The 23,137-nt window shown below is 40.5% G+C and overlaps 2 protein-coding genes across 2 annotated transcripts in view; both read left to right on the top strand.

Annotated features, from left to right (window-relative positions):
* Positions 1-23,137, top strand: part of lsm8 (LSM8 homolog, U6 small nuclear RNA associated) — a 216,426-nt gene that overhangs the window by 61,997 nt on the left and 131,292 nt on the right. The gene's annotated exons all lie outside the window — the stretch shown is intronic.
* ifng1 (interferon gamma 1) lies at positions 7,729-11,270 on the top strand. Its single transcript, XM_086146125.1, has 4 exons — positions 7,729-7,929; positions 8,652-8,723; positions 9,687-9,953; positions 10,524-11,270. Exons 1-4 carry the CDS (start codon positions 7,810-7,812, stop codon positions 10,665-10,667), a joined length of 603 nt encoding a protein of 200 aa, XP_086002251.1. The 5' UTR covers positions 7,729-7,809; the 3' UTR covers positions 10,668-11,270.

Here is a 23,137-nt window from a genome sequence, read left to right on the forward strand (position 1 = left end):
AGCTAAGCTAAGCTAAGCTGTAACACAGACCTGCTGCCTGCCTGCAGGTGGACGATCCCCTCACCCAGAAGAGAGTGCTGGCCCAGTTCAAGGAGGTCTTCCAGGTGGCGTCCATGGTCTTCAACCGCTGTAGCTCCGCTCACTCCAACTCCCAGGAGTGAGACGGCGCAGACGTCAGTTACCACGACGACAAGACCTGATGTGTTTCTCGGCAAAGAGCTTTTACCTTTACCTGCTTCACATATTTATTATTTAACGATTTTCTCCAGGGCTTTTACCCAACCCAGCACATCACTCATGGTTTATTTATTGTGATAATTTAAGGAATTTACAAATGATTAATTTAACTTAACTTATTTCTCCTCCTTGTTTATTTTGTATTTGGGTTTGTTTGAATAAAATCTAAAATCAGCAGCAGGAAAAGGTTGTTTTTGGTTTTTTACATTTTTTTTTTTTTCTTTTTAACAATCAGTTTCAACCTGAACTCGGTTTCAATTTCATCCATATAGAATCGACTGTTGCCCACAGACAGTTTAATGCTTTAGATCTTCAAGTTTCGCTCCATCAGGCTGGTTTCGTTTGTTGTGTAGCGGCTCAGATATTCTAATAGAAGAGATGTAATTATTAAACATGAAGCCAAAGGAAAATAAATTAAAAAAATATTGAATAATGAATTTGAGCTGTAACGAGTCGGAGGTCGAGAGGACTTATCTAAGAGGCGAAGGTCAAACATTTTGAGTAATTTTTTTTTTTTTTTTTTGGAAGAAAGTCTCCCACATAGTTAGCTTTTATCAAGTTTTGGATATTGTTGGTTGCAGGCCGGCGTGACTTCTGTCTGATGGGCTGACAGCAAATTGTCTCCACACCACGAGATGATCCAGGGATGAAGGACTAATTCGGGGAGTTTCCGAACCCTGGGATTATTTGCTTGATTTTGACCGCGGACACTTGTTAGTTTATGTTTCTTTACGCGGCTGCTAGCGAACGCTAACTCTGTGACTGTTACATCTCGCTCACAAGAGGGCGACGGCGAGGCTATCTAATGGACGCTGGAGACCACGGGTTGGAGTCCATGAAAGGGGACGGCGCTGAAGGGGCATTATGCTGTCGATAATTCAGGGAATGACATCACTGGGCAACGGACGGAACCAGATCCAGGACCAGAACCCGATCCAGAACACCATATGGAGAGAAGGAACCTTGAAAGCTCAACCATGAAAACGTCCACAGGTGAACTCTTTGCAGGTCCGATCACAGAGCAGAGGTTTCACAATTCACTCCTTATTCAGGAGTCCAGGAGTCATTCCCCATTCACCATAAATAATAATAATAATGCAACTGTATCAATATAATACAGTTTTTGCACATTTCTTGTTGGTGAATTTGCCAAGGTTGCCTCTAATGCTCGTGGCCCGCGGGCCAATTGCAGCCCTTGGGCCAATGTTTTGTGGCCCCCTACCTGATATCAAATCTTTGTGTTAATGCGGCCCGTGTGTTTTTTTCTCACATGCATTTGGGGGTTTTATATAGGGAGTTAAATTAAAAAAAAAAAAAACAGAATGGAAAAAAATGAAAAAGTAACTTTGCAATGTATTTTTTGCTTCAAAATTTGAAACAAAATGATTTTTTGATGAAAAAACGTTGAGTGACATTTTTAAAACCATCTTTTCTTTTCTTATTTCCATAAAAGACGCGATAACAATAGCAAAAAAAAGGGCAAAATTAAAAAGATTGATTTAACTAGAATAGCCACCATTAGCCTTGTAAACATTATACCTCCTCTTATACATGCTACCAATCAATTTTCTAATAAATTCTAATGGCAAATTTTCCCAAAGTGACAAGATTTTCTCTTTTAACTCAACAATATTTCTAGGGTGTAATTTCTTTTTTAATATTAATTCGTCATTACAGTTCATTACATATAAAGATTTTCATAACTTACCTGTTTACTTCCTTCATACTAAAACAAAGGAGACAGAAGCCTGGCGACCCGTGGACTGGATTTAAAATGCATTATGATGCTAATATTCATTTTGGCTGATACTCTTTGCATTCTGTTCCTTGGAGGTGAAAAAAAAAAAAAAAATCTTATTACCCATCAGGATTGTTTTTTTTTTTTTTTTTGGGGGGATTTAAAGAAAGTTGCAGGGATGACCAAGCATTAAAGGGTAAGAAAAAAAATTACAATTACATTTTTTTTATTTTTCAGGTATATATATATATATATATATATATATATTTTTTTTTTAATTCAATTTTTTTTTTTTTTTTTTAAATGTAATTTTAATTTGCTATTACAAAATGGAAGGAGTTGAAAAAGGGGATGGAATTGTTTTCTCCACTGCGCGGGAGCACACACGCGTATCTGAAAATGAAAAAAAAAAAAGTGACGTGATATTTGTGATTAAGTTACCGCCGGCTCGCCGCAGCTCAGGAAAAGAAAGGGACCGCAACACATTCAGCAAGGCTCGAGATTTTTTCTCTAAGCTATCACGTTCGTTTGTCAGATAATATGAAGAACTTAGGTTTAAGAAAAAATAAAAGAAGAATTACTAATCAATCGGAACTACAAAAGAAAAAATTAAAGGAGGAAAAGCGCCTTTTTAGCGTCAATGAACGACGGAAACGTAACACAAATATACACGTGACAAATGAAGAAATTAAATATTGTCCCGTATGCAGATAAACAATGAAAAAACTTCTCCAGCACGTCTTGGTGAAACCAACCCGTTGTTTCAGTTCAACATCTGAAGGTTTCACCGCACCTCATCTGTCTAAAACTCTTTCTGTAAGAAAATGCTCAACCATGGAATCTGGACTTCGTGTTATAACTTCTCCTTTTCCCTTTTCCGATAGTTACAGCGGGATATCTGACAGCTTGGCGTGACGAGGTTGGAACGACCCGGGGCTTCCCCTCGAAGGAAATCACCGGCGTCAGGGGCCGGCCAGGTCGAAGGTTAGAAACAATGAATCATCTCACCTTAAAGGACGCTAGGAAAAATGTAATATAGGATCGATTAAAAAAAAAAAAAATTCAAATACATGATATTGGTGCGGATCAATACTTTTTACCTTCTTCGATTCAACCTTTTGCAAATATTCCCTGTTCTCATTCATCTGGATTTACAGTTCAATTGTATTTTTTCTATTAATGTTACTTAAACCAACATTTCCTGTCACATCCCAGGGGATGTTCTTTCGACTCTTTGGCCCAATAAATTTAGAAAATAATTTGATAAAATCCATTGCAGTTTCAAAAACCAGTTTCACTTGGTGGGGAAAAAAAAGCAAATCTCCCTTTCCTGTCTAACCTGCTAATGTGATCTTCCTCCAGGAAGTTCACTGAATTTCTTATCATTCACACTTGAAATAAATTGGCCAGAAATAACTGGACAATCAGCAGGAAAACACCTGAAAAACTTCTCATTCATTCCTGTTCATTCACGGCTTATTTATACTGATTTATTTATACTGAAGGAATGCTGATTTTGTTTCCTCTTCATCATGGAAAAACACTGCATGTAGTTAAAACTTAAAGATGGAGAAACCTTTCTGGAAATCTGAATGAAATATGTCCATCGCCTGCCCCGAAAAATAAACAACTGCCTTTAAAAATACTAAAAAAAAGAATGATCAAAACAGGAATTAATAAATGATCACAGTAAAATGTAATGAGGGTGTGTGTAATGAAGGTGTTCTGACTTATAAGGGAGAGTCAATTTGAGTTTAGTGTCCAACATCAGTGACAAGTATCAAAACTAGATGGAGGAAGCTGATTCAATGTGCCGACTCCCGAAGGAAGAAGCAAATATTTCAGAAAAACATAAATTTTACATGTGGAGACACATTAACAAGCATTAAATAAAGACAAGGATTGTTGTTGGATCTAGCTGTCCTCCCTGCAGACCCCATAACATGAAAAACTTGTTCAAACTCCCTGTAGCTTCGTGGAAGGCGAACTTCACGTTGCAGTTCCACAAGGCCACAGCGTCCAGTTTAGGCCCAGAATCTGATCTGGGCCTCTGAGTTAAATAAATCGCAAGGTTCGCTTCCTCGACTGCAAAGTGGAAAAGTTGGTATTTGACGTTTGCATTTGACACCAGAGAAAGTGTTGCCAAAGAGGTTAAAAACATCCGTTAGGAGGCTGGAAAAAAAAAATTAGCAAGTCACCTAGACTCTTTAAAAATACGGGAAGGACACTTGTTTACAATTTAGGGATTTATAACAGACAAGAATGCGCTCGGCTCCGTCAGCAGGCCGTGCAGAGACGGTTCTTTTGGGTCCGAGCCATTCTGAACAAATTGCACTCTTAATGTGCCTGTTCTGCTGGCCAGATGGACAAAGCCCTGAGGCTTTAGCTTAAGGCTAAAGCGACTGTGCCAGCTGATGCGAACCGTTCCAGAAAAAAACTACACTGTTGACCGTACTTGGACCAAAAGACCTGACCTGAGATATTGATTAAAACGATGGTAAATCGGTTAAAGGTAGCTGCATTTCATCAGAGCCGCGCTGGCCCTGCGAGGAAACGTCCTCATAACATGTCCCCCTTCGGCACGACCAAAACATGTCATGTGCGAGGAGGTCACAAACTACATGTAGTCAAAGTCGTCTATCTTGACGTGTTGCAGTTGTTCAGAATCATAAACAGTTGTCACCGGTGACGGACGAGGTGTTTTGGGAGCGGGGACTGACATTCAGAGGGGTTTCTCACCGATGACGCCACCTCAATGTGCCTGGACAGCTCTCTGAGAAGGTGATCTTAGGTTTACCGGCTGGTGATCCCGGTCCATCTTCTCTACGAACAGTCATCCATGCGGCAGATTTCACAAATCTGCGGCCGATCAACTGTCCGACGGCCAAAACCACCTCGTGCTCCCGCGTTAGCCTGGAGAAGCTGCAAGCGTTAGCCGTAGCATCTGGAGATGCCAAACAACAAAACATGTCAAACTTTGAGTTGCTCTATGAGTCACATATGAGATAGTCTTAGAAGTTTGATATTAGCATGAAGTTAGTAAATATAAAGTCCATTATATTTATTACCTCTCGGTTGTTAGACTTCATTGCCAAAAGTTTCAAAGGTGTTGTAGTTCTGTGTTTTCTGGACATGCATCAAGTTGTTTTCATTTACAGTAAAACTCTTTCTCTGAAACAAACTCTACTTTTACTTTCAGGTCTGGAGTATTTTCCTCTTCTCAGTGAGCTGGGTAAGAGTGTTACCTCACTGGAGGTCCTGCAGCAACAATAGGTGCAAAAGATGTTTTGCGTTTCTCAAGTAACCTTGTGAGTCACTGACAAGAAGCATTTCACCTGTTTCTTTTAAACCCAATAGGGGGACTTTTACTGAATGCTGCTCTTCACACCTTGGCAGAGAATGCTGGCTTCATCCCTTCGACACCTCCCACCCGCTTATGGTTTAAACTAAAGACTTAAAACTTAATATTTTGAAAAGACGCGTTTAAAACTATCAACTCACACCGGCTCACATCTTAAAACTAGTTTTTAGTGTCTTAAATCTTAGTGTAGTCTTACAATTTTGAAGAAAAAAAGACTTGTGGAAACTACAACTTGATTATTTCAGTAATTCTTTTGCCACCATGCGATGTTTACACCGGGTTTCTGCAGAACCTCTGCGATTCCAGTCCAATAATCAGAATCATAGAAACTATTTGTCCCCGAGGGACAATCGGAGGGTGCAAGGGGCAGCATAGCAACCAAGAGCAGATGAGCATCTATAAATATGCAAAATTAAAATGATAAAAAATAAAGTGAAATAACTCCATCAACAATAAGGTGTCTTAAATAAAATGTATTATTATTATGGAGTCCTTTTCCTTTTTCGACATGGTCCAAGCTGGGCTGTTCCGCCCACAGCTCCACCGCCCGCTCCCATCGTCATTAGATAGTTTGTCTACACGGTTCCCTTTTTTCTAGTTTTGTCGGAACTCATCTATTGGTTGTTGAGTCAGTCTTTAGGGCGTTGAAATGCTAAGACTTGCGATAATATCAAACATCTGCAGAGGTTCTCAGTCATACAAGTCATGGTGAATTCTTGTCGAAATCTTCTTGTCGTGGCGACTGGACTTGAATTTCTTCACTTGCAGAGATTCCCCCCCTCATCCGAGAGGCTTCTTCCGTTCAGAACTGAAGAAGCTGCAGCGACGCGAAGATTTCGACAAGGATGACGTCGGAAACCCTAAGACGAGGGAAAGACTGAGCCACGGCCGCGCTGAGACTTAAGACCACCAGCTCAAACTCGACGGCTGAGATGACGGGAGTGCGCTGCCACCTTACGATTTCCTTACGACTCCCAGCTGTGAGTCTGCCCGTGCAAAATAATAGTTCGTTAGAGGCCCCAAACAGGACTGACAAATTTCCTAGAGTGACCCTTCACGCGGCTGCAAATCTCATCGCGTCTGCTCGGTGTCCCAATCAGTCCAAATCACACCACTGTTTCAGTTTCTTGACAACATGAGAATTGGTAGTTCTTCATTTTTTTTTCCCCACAACTACAATACGTCGCTTCTTCTTTTCCTTTCGGCTGCTCGCCGCAGGGGTCGCCGCAACAAATCGTCATCCTCCATTTCAGCCAATTCTCTACATGCCCTTCTCTCCTTTCACACCGACTAACTTTACGTCCACGTTCACTGCATCCATAAATCCTATCCCGATCTTGCGGCCGCATAGGATAAAGACAAACAGAAAAACAGACACCTTTGAAAGTGAACTGAGGAACCCCCGGTGGGAGTGATGGGTGATTTGGATCTGATTATTTCCAGATGACCAGTGAGCATCTTCCCGAGAACCGACAGGATCTCCGCTGACTTCCGACCAGATTATAATTCCCCCATTTATTAACCCGGTCTTGTTCTTTGCGTATCTACTTTTGGCACAGGTTTTAAGCCTTACGCAACCCTCCGCATTCATCCCGACTCGGGTGGTTCAAAAAGGCTGTATCCCCCCGTTTATTAACCCCTTCCTCACATCAAATTAAGGGGAGTTTCCTCATAAATCTTGTTTGAAGCAGAAAGAATTTAGTCTCACAGCATCACCACGTAGAACCACCTCCCCTTTTTAACATAATGCTACAAGTTTACTCTGGAAATATTAGCGCACTAATTAATTCCTGTAATATTAGGACACCTGTCTCATTATTCTGACAATCATTTCATTGCATTGTTGTAGTTTTTGTTTTACTTTTGTACCTTTAGCACAACAGTTATAATCTCATGGTACTATGTTTTTCATGACGTCGGTACCTATATTTATTCTTGGATCACCTGGACGGTTTCAGGCGCAATTAAAAGAACTTCGATATTACAAAACTCCTTCTCTTCAGAAGACTTATTCTTTGAAACCCTTTACCAACAATAATTTTTTTTCAGTCTTTGCGCAGAACTAAAAACACTTCCTAGTTTTCGTGGTCACGGCCAAAACCAAAGTGTTACTGTGGAACTTTTAATTAATGGTTTTGCGCGTTAATGAAGAGCCGATCCTGCCTGCAGAACCTTCTGGTGGTTCTTGAAGAAAACGGGGAGGCGGCCCATTACTAGGTGGAAGACCCCTCATCTCGCTTCTGTGAACTTTTCTGTTTAAAGGAAACAACACAACCACATTTTCACACCTAGATCATCGCTGCTTCGCAAGTGTCTCAACCCTTGTCCTCAGACACAAATATAAGCTTCCATCAAGACAGAGACAGCAGATCATCACTGGCTGCTCAGGAGATTGGACGAACCTCCCAACACTTATCAGAAGCAGACAACTGTTGACTCCGCAGTCGACTACAGCTACGACAGAGGCTGGACGATGGTCGCCAAGGTGAAAGCGGTGGTGTTTCTATGCCTGTGGTTGTGCACGTGTCAGGTCAGAGGGTCCAACATCCCCCTGAAGATGAACAGAACCATCCAGAACCTCCTGCAAATCTACGTGAGTACTGCGCGTCGCATCACACGCTCGCCGTCTGCTTCCTCTTTTATACCACAAAGATATGCAGACGACAGAAATGCACGCATACCTGCACTCCCCTTTCGGGACCGCAAAGCTGGTGGTGTTTTTGCTGTGTGTGTGAATATCCATGTGCATGTTTGTCACAATTTATAGAAACGGCGAACCACGTGAAGTGACCCAAAGTTGGCCTTAAAACAAAATCAGCGTTAAATTAGCTTTGAGTTTGCATACAAATACAGAAACTAAATGTTGCCGGAAATCCCCAAATAATCTGGGAGAAAAAAAAATTCTTATCAAGGTTGAAGAGGAATAGAATGAGTCGTAAAAACTGCAGGTAGTTCCGAGTCAAACGTGAAGAATCAAACATTTGCTCCTCTCGTTTTCAATTCAGTGGCAGGACATGAAGTTAATTCGGTGCGAGGATACAGAGATCGCTACGGCGACCCCTGAAGGGGGCAGGTGGAAGGAAAAGACAAATTTTCAATTCAGCCGCAGAAAACGTGGCCCTTCCATTTCTCCATTTTCACTTCGATAAATTCCATTTCCATTGACGTACCCACACAGTAGTGGTTGGCGGTGGTTTCATGACGAATTTCTTATGGATTCCGAAACAGGCAGTCCAACATTCACGTCCGGGTGAAACCTGATGTTTGAAACGGGTCGAATTCATTCGTCTCAACGCTTGACTTGTCTTTTCACAGAAAATCCCCAACAGTAAGCGCTTTGACGGAAAGCCTGTCTTCTCCAGGGAGCTACTGGTTGGACAAGTGGAGGTAATGAAATGACAAATTGCGATTATTAAACGTCCGGTAGATCTAGTTAGCGATCGACTGGCAAACCAGTCCGGGGTTACCAAGTGGAAAGAAAACAGCCATGTGCGGTATTTGAGCAGCTTTAACCGAGCCTAGTACAGGTGCGGGGGTCTCGAAAATGTTTTTCTGCGAGCTCTACGTGTGTGTGTTTGGGGGGGGAGTTCCACGGCTGAGGTCGCTCTGGACTTCCTTCCCCTACAGATTTTCCACAAGCTGAGAGGATGTCAGAAGGTTACTGACAGTCAAAAGATAAAGACAGCGTGGTATTTGAACAGCTACGCCACTATGCATTTTATCGACACCATAGATAAATGTCGTCGCATTCGCGTTGAAATAAATTTAAATGGTTAAAAGCTTTGCACATTTCCAATTAAACGACATTGGCTATTAAAACTATTAAGCAGGGGTTCAATGTTAGTAGAAATGTTCAACAGCGGCCAAACATGCAGTAAGAGTTGCAGTATTGAAGCTAAGTTTTTAACAGCGACCAGAAGTTAACAGACACTGGGCTAAAGTTGCATGTAGACTTCATCTGTTTAGTCCAATCACAATTAGGAAATCTAGGAGACACACAAGAGTGAATTGCATTTAATCTCTATCCAACTAACTGAGGGACAAACCAGATTCCAGCAAAGAAGGAATCTAACAATCGCGCTCTGTACCCACAACCTAGAAGATTGGACCAGGAAATCCAATCCGCATCACCTAACTCCGAAATAGAATTGACTGAAAGGCGGAATTCTACTAGAATACGTAGCGTATACAGATCAAAATGTGAGAGGTCATAATATTCTCAGCAACAAAATTTAAAACCTAATATTAATGTTTCACAGATGTTGGCGTTCTGTTCAAATCACTTTGTCCTTTAATTCAAATCTTTCAGAGATTAAATACTGAACCTGAGTGTTTCTCCTCCCCATTCAGGATAAAAAGCTGTTTCTGAGTGGTGTTCTGGAGACCTGTGAGAAGATCCTCGACAACATGTTAGCACAACTCCCAACTTCCAGCCCCACGGTGGATGAGAAAAAACCCGCCGTGGCGGTGACCAGTAACCTTGACGGGACAAAGAAAGAAAGCGATGTCAGGAGCTCACTCACCTACATCCTGAATAGGATTCAGGAGTTGAGGAAACACTATTACAAGGAGCAGGATATGCTTCTCCAGGGAATCCAAAACCTCAAGTACATTCAGGTACACACACTTACACTGTGGGAGGGTTGAAGGAAGCACTGATGTCTGGTCCAAAGTACAACTGATGAGGGGCCTAAAGTGGGACTAATGTTGGGTCCACAGTAGAACTGATGTTGGATCTAAAGTAGTACTGATCAGTGGTCTAAAATAGGACTGATGTTGGGTCTAAAGTACGACTAATGAGGAATCTAAGGTAGGACTGATGACGGACCAGCAGTAGGACTGATGTTTGGTCCAAATTAAGACTGATTAGGGGTCAACGGTGGGATTAATGTTTGGTCCAAAGTAAGACTGATGAGTGGTCTAAAATAGGACTGATGTTGGGTCTAAAGTACGACTGATGAGGAATCTAAAGTAAGACCGATGATGGACCAACAGTAGAACTGATGTTTGGTCCAAAGTAAGACTGATGAGAGGTTTAAAATAGGACTGATGTTGGGTCTAAAGTACAACTGATGAGGGGTCAAGAGTAGGACTGATGTTTGGTCCAAAGTAAGACAAAAGTAATTTCTAAAGCAGGTAGATGCTTTAAATCTAGCATTTTTTTTAACTTTAACCTCCCTCCTCCAGATGGATAACACGGTCATCCAGAGCAAATTCTTGTGGGAGCTTCCATGGCTGTACGAGATGGCGAGCTCATTGGGACACATCAAGCTGGGACAAAGACGAAAACGGCGTCAAACACTGAAGATGAAATTGAAGCCGAGGTCCTAAGATGGGGGGAAAAAAAACTTGACAGTCCATCACAAGGCAACAGGTGTGGAGTATTTTTTTTCTTAAAAAAAAAAAAAATACAAGAAAAAAAACTGAGAATTGAGGAGATCTTAACAAATATTTGAATATAATAAAATAAAAACCTACGTACAAATTCTATTTAATAAAGTAATACCAAGTAATATTGTTGTTTTGTTAAATCTCCATATATATATATATTCCAGAATGTTTAGTGTTCAAAATTTAAAACTGCTTCAGCTTCAAAATTTAAATCTGTTAGAGAAGATTCATTACAACAGGGTTCATAATTGATACAAAACTTGCTCTCGTGATATAACCTTAAGTGGGGTGGATACAAATAAGTAACAAATACTGTTTGCTATGATGTGTTATTTGGGATTTTATATGCACTTATATATACATATAAAAGACAATTTTTCTGTCTACTGTTTGCCAGAAACTTCTCATATTGCTTTCTTTGCTTATTCTGCCTTTTCAAAATACGTTTTCATATTTCTCTCTCTTATTTCAGTAAGTCTAGATAAGACTTTATCAATCCACATAGGGAAAATTTGTTTGTCACAGTAATGCAACAATAATAAGACTATGAAGATAAATATAAAGATGATAAACTTTGTAATAAATCAATAACATATACGGAAAATGATCACTTTAAGACATAGAGGAATCTACCTTTTAATGTTGCATGAATTCTTTAATGCTCCAAAACTGTTTTGGAAAAAAAAAGAAAAAAAAGACAGGGAAATCTAGTGAAAATGACCTGATAATTTGCACGAAGTTACAGTCTCTTATGGTATTTACTGAAAACTGAAGAAATAGAAATGAATAATTCACAAATCAATACAATAATAAATTGCAAATTGATTTAATTCCAAAGGAAATACTTTCATGAATGCTGATGTTAAATGGATGAATAACTGAAAGTCTTGAATTTTAATATTTTATCTTTACTCAATTATTTTCCATCACCTGTTAATGATCTGGTAATCTAACTGAAAACCTTGTGTGCCTCAATGTCAAGTTAGGATTCCTCAAACTGTCACCTGAAAGTCACTTTTCACAGTCTTTTGATAATCAATGACTGAGATATTTAAACTGTATGAACCTTATCTTTTATATGCGAATTCCTAATTAAATCCAAACTTGCCTTTTTTTTCCACCTTATACTGGGGAAATATGTTTATTTTATTGCATTCTTTTAATTGTAATTTATTTAAAGCACATAAGCAATGGTGTGATTAAATGTGTTTTTTTTTACTATTTGTTTTAATTGCTTTGTCATGGCTCAACAAACTGCTGATGATGATGGTACTGATGTTACTATAATGTTAACGGTTTGTTTAACAGATTATGTCAAACAATGAAGATTTTCCCCCACAGCATTTTTGACTGGTGCTCTTTTTTATATTTAAATGACATTTTGTTCACTTCTGTATTTATTTGTATTTAAGTTTTTTAATGAATATTTATTATGTATTTATTGATTGGCACTTAAAATCTGATTAAAGTAAATGAAACTTAAACTTCACCTGTCGTTTCATTTCCGTCCACATTCATGGCCGAGATAAAACAACAAAGATCATTATTACCGGATGAATTTAGATCCGGAGCTGTGGAATTCTCATTTCTGATCTGATAAATAACTTCCTTTAAACTTTGACAGCAAATTCGTACCAATCAAGGACTTTAGTTAAAAACAGAATTTAAAATGTATTTGAGAATCTTTGAGAATTCGTTCTACCCGACTCATTTTTCTTTCTGCACATTTTCCTTCTTACTGCCACTTCATTTGCACTCATCTCTGCACCTGCACTTTGTGAGTTGCACACGATAGTGCGCTGCTTTTGCATTTGACACCAATATGTGATATAATATATGCAGCCATCTTGACGCTTGTTTAACATCAGCGAGCAGAAGCAACAGTTTATCCGATCAGGTTCGGCCACTGGAAGTGAGATGTTTATCTCAAGTTCATTTTGATAAATAATCCAATTTTGCATATGTAAGAAAGCAGAATAAACACTGCGGTTTGTTTCTGTCAAATATGAACAATCTAGATCTTCTAAACTTTTGGTGACACAAAGAATATTGTCTGATTTTGAGAGATGATGATAACAACTTTATTAATCCCGAAGGAAATTGTTGTGCCAGAGTTCCAAGTAAAAAACATAACAGTAATAGATAATAGTAGAAAGGAGGAAGAATAAGAAATATAATGAAATATGAATTGTCTTAACTGTTAGCAGAGAAAGTTTTGCTGTTTGCAAAGCGAAGCTCTCAATTTACCGGTTGATCTGCGTTCCCGTCCTCACCTTTGGTCAGGAGTTGTGGGTAGTGACTGAAAGAACGAGATCATGGATACAAGTGGAGTTTCCTCCGCAGGGTGGCCGGACTCTCCCTTAGAGATGGGGTGAGAAGTTCGGTAATCCGGGAGGACGTCGGAGCGGCCAGACAAGGTGACTCGGTCACCTGGTCAGGCTGCCTCCTGGACGCCTCCCGGGGGAGGTATTCCGGGCATGTCCATCTGGGAGGAGACCACAGGGAAGACCCAGGTCACGCTGGAGAGACCCTGGGAACGCCTCGGGTTCCCCCCAGAGCAGCTGGACCATGTGGCGGGGAGAGGAAGGTCTGGGCTTCACTGCTCCGGCTGCTGCCCCCACGACCTGACCCCAGAGAAGCAGGAGAAGATGGATTTATAAATTGTGTCGATCAACTTTGAACAAATGAACGTTTAAAGCGAGTCAAGCTAAATTAGCCATCGCTTCGCAGCATTTTACTAACTTAGTTATTTATTGTACTACTTTATGGAGGGCCGGCACAGGCCATCCTCCTACCACCAGGTCCCGGCAGCTTGTGAGCCTCCATCTGAGGAGGGGGAGCCCAGTCTGGCTTCTTAGAAGTCCACACCTCACAGGCAAGCAGCACTCTGGTGCACTGTGGGCAAAAAGGGGGCTGAACTTACTGTAAAAGAGTATACTTGTTGGTTACCAGAGGTGACGTTGCAGGAAGTGCTGCTGCTCTGTGGGTTCGAGGTCTGACTGCGTTGGCCTGCCGACAGCCGGTGAGCAGACTGACTTGACTCCGCGATCTTTACGTTTCCCTGCGTCTTTGTCCCAAGTTTATTTACTGACTGGTTAAACATGCTGGTTGGAAGCTCAGTTCAGCTTTGGAGAATCTGAATGGCTTTTGAAATCCTACGTCACATTACAACTCCTGCAAACACATGCATCAGTTGAAGTTCCAAGAGGTTAATTAATGTCAACAACTACAATGTTAACTAAATGCCCTATTTTATATTTTTGAACCACCTATTTTAATTTAGTTAAAATACATAGTCAACCAATATCTAGATTTACCTTTTTCAAAGTAAACTCACTACATTTAGTTCAATAATGACAGAGGAAGCATCAGGACTAAACCAGGATCTTTCCTGATGAAAGCCTGTCAATATGTCTTTTTGCAAATAGAGAATAATTATGCCATGCATGATTCACAAAAAGGACCTCTTGTACTACTGGGCAGTCATAGGAGGATGTAAATTTCTGAGGTCTTTAAACCTTTTACATCACTCTAGTTGAGGTCGACTTGTCCGAAGAAGTATCCATTTTGTACATTCTAATGGTATTGGCTATTGCAATATGATCAAATAAACCCACTGTACCCATAAGAGGACTTTAATTTCCCAACAAATTTCATTTGGAGAAATTCAAAAATCCAACCAAAGACAAGCAGAAATATCAGGAGGTCAAATTGCAGTTTACCGATAGGGGCAATAAATTCCAAGTTCTCAACCAATTACACTTGATTCTGACCCCAATGACTTGTGTTTCTATGTGGACTTTTTGCACCTACTACTGGCAGCAAATGGAAACAAAGTCAGTCAATGACAAGAACAGAAGTGAATGACTTTGCAGCAAATTGAGAAACTGGAGTAGTTTAGGCCTGCAGGCCGCATAAATGCTATGTGGCAGGCTGGATTTGGATTACGTGAGTTTAAGAGCTACAGCCAAAAATGAAGCAGCAGTGAAAGTTAACTGTATTGTTGCTGAAAATACTTAGCGAAGCCTGAAAGTTTTTTTTTTCCAGAGGGCACAGTTGTGAAGCAGCGCCTGCTGAAGGTGTGTGAGCAGGACTGCCCAAGCCAGGTATACTTTTCAAAATGTCAGTTTTGGGGGGTCAGTTTCTTGGGGCTTTATGGCCCTCATAGGGTCACCCAAAGCAAAAAGGTCCCATCACAAAAACACTAATGGACTGGTGAGGTGTTCCAGGCAAGTCCCTCTTGGAAGCAAGCCCAGGGGAAGACTCAAGACCCTCGGCTGCCCTGGGGACGCCTCTGTATTCCCCCGGAAGAGCTGTAGCCGGGACGATGGAAGTCTGAACCTCTCGTCACAGGCTGCTACCCCCTTGACCTGAAGATGGATTGATTGATTTAGATGGCTTACATATAAATTTCACATTCACAGTGTGTAAATGCATACCAGCCCCTTGAAGGCAAAGACCATGCTGATGTGGCCCTCGGGGAAACTGTAAGAAGTTGCAACTAGTTACAACATTGCCTGCTAACATGAACCTCTTTGAGGATGTTTTGCCCCAAACCCCATGCCCAACAGCACTATGTGACAGCACAGAGGTCCGGGGGTGGGTTAGTCAGTGGAAAAGCAAATACCTAAATTGCAAGATGTACCTATTATAAACCCACTGTCCCCTTATTTGGATGATGGGTGAATAAAATGACTTGAGGGTCAAAGACAGCGATTAGTTTTGAATCAAAGTGTAGTCATACTCATCCGAAATGAGTGGGAAACAAAATATGCAGATGAGACGTGAAGGCTAGACATTAACAAGCAAGTTCTCAGTTTCAACTTTCGCAAGAAACCAATCTGTTGCAGAAAATGTGTGTGTGTGTGCGTGTATACATAAATGTTGGTTGAGATGCGGGGGGGTGCTGCAAATAAAAGCCCTTTTTGCATGACGCCGATCAACAGCATGACAACATGGAGAAATTCACTAGTTTCACTTCTGGCAAGCTTCCGAGGGTTTCGCAGTGAGTCAGCAAGTGAGTGGGCGGCGCCTGCAGCCAAAAGGGACACAAGTTGCATGTCAATTAAGAATTGATAATACACGCGGAGCAGGTGAAGGGCTGGTGGAGGGGGGTGCATTTACGGCCACCACTTACCCTGCCGTCAGATTTAAAATCAAATTATATACTGATGAAGATTTAAGCTTATTACAGAAATAAGTATAGGATTGAAAATGTTTGCGTTAAACTTGCATTGCAGTGTTGGAAAAACAGTGCCAGAGCAAGGTTTTTAAGGGGCGCCAAAGCAAATGGTCTACTGTATGTGGGTCCTCCATTTCTCTTAGACTGTTGGCCAAAGGACTAGTGACGTCTTCTTCATTACTTTGACCAGTTTCCCGTAGTGGTCGTCACAGCGAATCATCTGCCTCCATCTAACCCCACTCTTTGCATCCTCTTTCACTTCACTCATAAATCTCCTCTTTGGTTTCCCTCCGGGCCTCCTGCCTGGTAGTTTCGACAGAATTCAACATTTAGTAAGTTTTGTCCCACAACCTGGCCAATCACAACTCCTGGATGTAACCGAGCACGAGATGCAGGTGTGACAACAATGCAATGGGTCTGCATTACATGACTCTTCATGCAGTGGGTTTGCATATGGTTAAAAAGAAAAAAAAAAAGGAGGAGCATTCTTATGGCATGGAGAAAGAAATACTTGCTTGACTTTTTGTTTCAGCAGACAAAAAGAAAATCATGCCCATCATACTTTACCTTCATCACACACACACACACACACACACACACACACACACACACACACACACACACACACACACACACACACACACACACAAGGGTTCTGTGGCATGTCCATGAAGTTATGTTACTTCCTGTTGCAGAGGAAATTTTAAGTTGCTTGGCTGCACCCCCCCCCACACACCGAATCAAAGATTAACCAGAATAGAAAGAAAATGACTCAACACAACATGTCAGTATAAATAGTACCACTGAATATGGATATGAAGTACTCTTAATTCTAACGTTAATATATGATTGCACATTAATATATGATTGCACTGGATGGTTATGACTGCTGTTAAAGACAAATTGTCCAATCGTTTCTCCTGTCCTTATGCTTATATCATACATGAGCAACCCATTAAACTTTATTTCTATTTGTTTGAATTTCCTGATAGCTCACTAGTTTCTATATTTAAACCGTTTCAATTAAAGGAAACATTTCAAAAATTTCAAAAAGCTCTCACCGATTACTCGCTAGTTACAAAGGTGTAGTCTTTGTATATGCATTTCTGTACAGTGTCCTTCGGTGTCAAGAAAGGAGCCTTAAAATAAAATGCATCAATATTATAAATATTATTATTGTTATAGTATGGATGAATATCTTAATTTATTTTGTATTTTTCTGGTCGTTAAAAATACAAAATAAATTTAAATAATTTCTCGCAGATTCTCGGCATGTCCTACAGCATTTAAGCTGCTTAGCTTTAGAAACACCAGGCATTTAAATTGACTTTTTTTACGAGAGGGGTGAAAAAGCTCAGACGGGTTTATTTATACTATTGGTGAAAGATTTTAGCCTCGTTTTGTACCTATATTTCTTAAAGTCCCCCAAAGACACAGATGGAATGAGGCCAAACATAAAACCGGAAAAGAAACGCTGGATCTGATTCACCTGTCTCCTTCTCCTTCTCCGGTTTCCACTCAGGTCAACTCCGACGTCCAGGCTCTGTCCGTCGGTGTTTGCAAAATGACCGAGTACTTTTGGTCACTCCGTGGAAAACGATTATTTTGTGATACAGAATCTTCTAGAAGCAGCAGTGTAGTATCCGGCTAGTTTTTAGCTAGTTAGCACGGAGCTAACGTTCCCCTTCAACCGCTTGGAAATACGGCTAGCGTCGATATGGCGCCAGCTTGAGCGAAAAAAAAATTTGTTAAATTCTACCCACTCCTTCGTGATATAATTTTTTTGTGTGATATTTTCATTTAGACCAACGTACCGCTCATACAACGAACCATAAGCTAATTTCACAGCTTGAAAAACGAAATAATTAGCGAGACGTCCGCGCCAGCTGGTGTGTCATGTGACCGCCGAGGGACGTGATTGGATGAACAGATGAGCGCGAGCCGGTGGGTTCTTCCTGTTTGAATTTTAGAGGGAAAAAAAAGAAAAACAAGTATATTACATAACCTGATACATACCTGATAATCATATACAAGATAATAAAAATAGAAATGCGAATAAAGTCGGGTGCAAAAACAACATCAAAGATAAGACAGATTTTTAATGTATCTGTTTTAATATGGGATTCAAGAATGAAATTGATAAATTAATATTTACGCTCAACTGAAAACATCTGCAATGACCTTTACCTGGTGATATCCAAGGAATAGCTTTCATCACTTCCTACTGTTTTGTGTTTTAATGTCAAAACAGTCATCATGACCTATAGGCCAGATTAGATTCCAGGTGATTCCTTTTTATTTAAAATACATTCAGTTTCTCTTCTAATTTTTAGTTAATTTCAGGCCACTTTGCACACAAATATTTTATTATCTTGGATATGATCAAGTTAATATCCAGAGGAAAGAAAATCAAACTGTTTCTGAATTAATATATCATCCATAAATAAAAATAAAAATAATGAAAATAATATAGCTATTTTATCCTATGGCAATATCTTGACTTTTCACATGAGAGCTATTTTCTCATAATTAAAAAAATATTATGTCAATTTATAAAAAGACAAAAAAAAAAAAAAAAACAGAAAATATTTCTAAATTTTGACAATTCTATATAGACCTGTCCAGATATAAATTTTACATTATTCTTACCTGTTTCAAGTCCTCAAAAGTATAATGATGATGGTAACAGTGACACAAGGAGTAGCACTGGTACTAGTAGTTCTATTAGTCACAATTATAGTAACAACAAGAGCAGTAAGTGCTTTCGGGGAAGGAAATAACACTTAAATTTGAAATGAAGTAGGTTCTGAGAATGTCTCAATCGACATGAAAAGATCAATAAAATTGATTTGTTGTTTTGAGAAAGTGAGGAGTACCCTGCATCTGCTGCCCTCTCCTGGAAGGTCAAGTAAAGATCAGGTCACATAAAATAACCCAGTTTTCGATCACAGGGATTAGACCATATTTGAAATAAGACAAGATCCACCTCGGTTCTCATTTCGTTATTACATTAGAAATAAATTTGGGAAGCTACAGCAAGAAATTACCCAAAAGAAAACATGACATGAAAAACGAACTAAACTGGCAAAAATTGCCTAATATTACAGCCAGAAATTACTTACAGATCATTGGTATTGGGTATTTCTCATTCCTGCAGATGACAATGTGTGAAAATTAGCATTACTGCTAATACTGATCCTTGGTGCAGTAACAGCTTTGGCCACTGGGTGGCAGCAGAAAGCAATGTACCTCTCAATCACAGATCAAAACATGAAAAAGGGCAAATCAGAAAAGGCATGTGTGTGTGTGTGTGTGTGCGTGCATGTGCGTGTGAGTGTCAGGTATGGACCCGTAAAGGTTTGGTGTTCCTTCTATTATTGTTGTTTTACAATATAATATTGGCAGTGACAACATTTCACAGGGAGGGGAGGCTGGAAATAAACTGACCTTTCACCTCAAACACCTGATACCCTGTCAGACACCACACACTGATGGAAAAATCAGTCTGAACTCAGGGACCTAGACGGGCCAGAGACCCAAGGGACAGAGAGAGAGTGACAGAGATTCCAGCACTTTATATTTAGGAAGAGAAAGAAGCTGGCTGGTGGACAGTGGGGAGGACTACAGCCGCCAAAAAAAAAAAAAAAAACAACAATCAAAAACACAATAAAAATCACAATTAAAAGGTCAATGAGATAGAGGAATGAAAATAAGGGAAAAAGTTGGATTATGGAAATTAATTATCTATTTTTTCTTTCCCCGGTTAAAACAGTTTTCAATATTCCAGCTTTTTTTCAACTCAATTTATGTTTTTATGTTTTACTTCTTCTTGTCATTTGTTTTCATTTATCTCCTTTTCAAGTCATAATTTGAGTGTTTTAAATAAATCACCCTTTTTCTCTGAATAATTATTATTTTATCAGAAAAATACAATTCAACTCATAACCCCCATTATTCACTTGTTAATTCTGACTTTGCTCATAATTAGGTCCCTTCCTGTAAGTCATAAAGTGGGTTTCAATACTCCGTTTCCATGGATGCAGTCAGTAGCTGCAACGCCATGACCTTAAAGGGGTGAAATCTGTTGAAATGAGGAATAAGGTGGATTTTGTAGCAGTCGCAAAGAGAAGAGTAGGTTTTCACCGGACTGACCGCCTGCGACAGCGGGATTAATGCGGATTATTACCACACTGACGAGGTTCCGCTCCCGATGGGTTAATCCAAGCTCACGTTCGGTGACTCGACATTTTTAGACGTCGGGAGGCCGAAGGCGATCCTGGAGGAAAGATATGACACGCCCTCGACGCTACCTTCATTCACAGATTCACAAATCAAAGGAAAACCAACAGGACATTACAAATAAAAACTGTGAATAAATTACTTCATAATTTAGGTGGATTGATGGATGGATGATGGATGGAAGATCAATGGATGGATAGTTGGGTAGATGGCTGGATGGGTGGATTGATGATGAATGGATAGGTGATTAATAGATGGATAGTTGGACAGGTGGATGGATGGATTAAAGAAGGATGGGAAGAAAGGTGGATGATTGGTTTGGATGGATGAACAGTGGGTGCACAATGGGTTGGTGGATGGATAGATAGATAGGTGGACAGATGAATGATGGATGGATGGATGGATGATGGATGGACGGGTTGATGATGGATGGATGGGGGTTAATGGATGGATAGTTTGACAGGTGGATGGATGATGGATGGGTGAATGGATGGATCACTGCAATGGTGGGTTGATGGATAGATTGATGGATGGATGGCTGGATGGATGGATGAATAGGTGGATGGGTGGGTGGATGGATAGATGGATGATGGATGGATGGATGCATGGGTGGTTGGATTGATGATGGAAGGATAGGTGGGTAATATATGGATAGTTGGATGGATTGATGATGAATGGGTGGATGGATTGATGCACAGTTGGGTGGGTAGATGGATAGATAGATGGATGGATGGCTGATGAAGGGATGGATGGATGGATGGATGGATGGAGAAGCTGCAGTTTTAATGTGAGCAAAGAGAACAAATGTGTGATTTGAAAATGTACCACTACAAACACACACACAGAAGCAGTACCCCTTAAAAATGTCTCCGTAAGCCCCTTAAAGTGAAGATACCTTCTCCAAAACTCGAGGAAACGAGTCGTAAGGAGCAGCGAGGAGCTTACAGCTCGTCGTCTGGTAATCTGGACCGTCCACATCTTTGGGCTCCTCGCTTTACTAAGAGGAGATTAATCTGGACCAGTAATCCCTTGCAGCGGGTCACACGTCATCAGGTTACCGCTGTCCGCGCGCGCGTGTGTGTGTGTGTGTGTGTGTCATGATCTCTAGTTTTAAATAGACACACCAAGTCTCCGTCTCTTTGCAGGTCATCAAACCTTCAGTTCTTTCCGAAACACGAAACAGAGATAGAGTGAGAGATTTGAACCTGAAGGTGGAGGAAGTGAATTGGTAGAGAAGAGCAGTCAGTCCTACGTAAAAGTTAAAAAATGGCTCAGATGATTAATCATGTGTAAATCTATATTTGCTTGCACAAACACACACACACACACACACACACACACACACTCAGACATCTGCCCTCCAAATGACACACTTCCTCCTTCACACTCCCACTTCCTGTGTCTGTGCAGACGGGATCGTCACATGGTCGGCATGGCAACCAGGAGCGTCCGCTGCACTCGACTAGGTATGAGGATTAGTCGGCATTGGAGGGGAAAATACCAGAAAATGGAGAATAAACAATATATAAAAAATATAATTTATATCATTATATGTTTTATTGTAATTGATTTTACTTGCATGTTTTTAACCTTTATTTTTGATTTAAAAAATCATTTAAAGATCAATTTCTTGAATATATTGAGATTTAAAAACCAAAAAAAAATCATCTCGTGAAACAATTTTTTTTTTTAAATTCCAAACAAAATTCCTGGCACCGTTCTGGGACCTCAGGGATGAAAACGATCTAAAGTTTGCAGTGAATAGTTTCCCTTTGCTGGGTAAAATTTAAATTTAACTAACAATCAATACAAATTAAGTAAATTAGAACAAAGTATAATTGAAAGTGGGACGGGCGGACCAATCACTGTCCTTGTATGGGGACACTGAGTTTAGGTTGCTGTCTAATAGCTAAATTTCCCTACTAGCCTGATGCTAAAAGGCTAAACTCGAGTCTTGGAGTGGGAATGAAAACAAAACAAATGTACTAATAGGTAACCGTGACAACAGACCTTGATCATAAAACTGTTTATTAATAACAATAATCATTTTTCCACCACAATAAAATTTAACAAAGGCTCACTAGAAAAGAGTCAACTTCTGTCTTTAACAGTAAATACAGTACGTTGTAAAACTGTCTGCGATGACACACGTTGCCCCCCCCCAAAAAAAAACTTTATTTAAACATTTTCCCGTCTCACGTACGTACAAAGAAAACCCATGATAAAAACCCAGATGGCAAACATTACAGAAATCCAGCACGGCTTCCCGCCAGCAGTAGCTAACCTCCCACCAGAGGCTAGGTGTGCAGGCGGGAAAGGAAGCTAGCTGGTGGGCTAGCGACCGTACACTGCAGCTGCTCTATCACATGAGCAGAACAACTTAGCTTTTTCCAAATTCTACCAAGAGGACTTCGACTTTCCACGCGATTCCAGCAAATAATCACTCACTGAGTGAGCGGGTTCCCGCATTTCCTCATTGATCGCCGCTTCACACTTTCCCTTCCACCTTCTAGCCTCCGGTCAGTCTCTTCGAGCAGCTAGCTATATGCTAGCTTTGTAAAGGAATGCACTTTGGTAGAATTAACCAAATGCCCTGCATGTTCGTCATGACGACGACGACAACAACGGTAAAAATGATAACTGAGCAGTTTGAGGTACCAACATGGGAAAAAAAAACTCAATGTCAACGCTAGAAGCTAGCGCCTCAACGAAGAGCTCGGCATGTAAAAAAAATGCTACTAGCAGTCTGTTAGCAGTACGCTATTGTTAGCTTCACCAAAGAGGAAACATGTATCAGTGCAGCAGCTAACGTGGGGAGACGCTAGCACTCGGCTAGTGTTAGCTTAGCCGTGTCACCACCAGCCATCATTTCCATTTCGGCCAGTGGCAACGGCTGGCTGATAGGTATCCCTCCAATCACGTTAAAGCTACGGAGTCACATGCTGTGTACGGAGGACCAAATCTACCAAGATAAACAAACGCAATGAGT

Source organism: Fistularia commersonii, chromosome 5 (genome assembly GCF_037954325.1).
Source record: "Fistularia commersonii isolate RoL2024-O1a breed Wild chromosome 5, RoL_Fcom_v1.0, whole genome shotgun sequence".
Classification (NCBI taxonomy): domain Eukaryota; kingdom Metazoa; phylum Chordata; class Actinopteri; order Syngnathiformes; family Fistulariidae; genus Fistularia; species Fistularia commersonii.

Excerpts from the sequence above, each read along its gene's own strand:
- ifng1 (XM_086146125.1), top strand. The coding sequence starts at position 7,810 with ATGGTCGCCAAGGTGAAAGCGGTGGTGTTTCTATGCCTGTGGTTGTGC. Across the intron at positions 7,930-8,651 it reads AGAACCTCCTGCAAATCTAC|AAAATCCCCAACAGTAAGCG; the intron begins GTGAGTACTGCG and ends GTCTTTTCACAG. Across the intron at positions 8,724-9,686 it reads TACTGGTTGGACAAGTGGAG|GATAAAAAGCTGTTTCTGAG; the intron begins GTAATGAAATGA and ends CTCCCCATTCAG.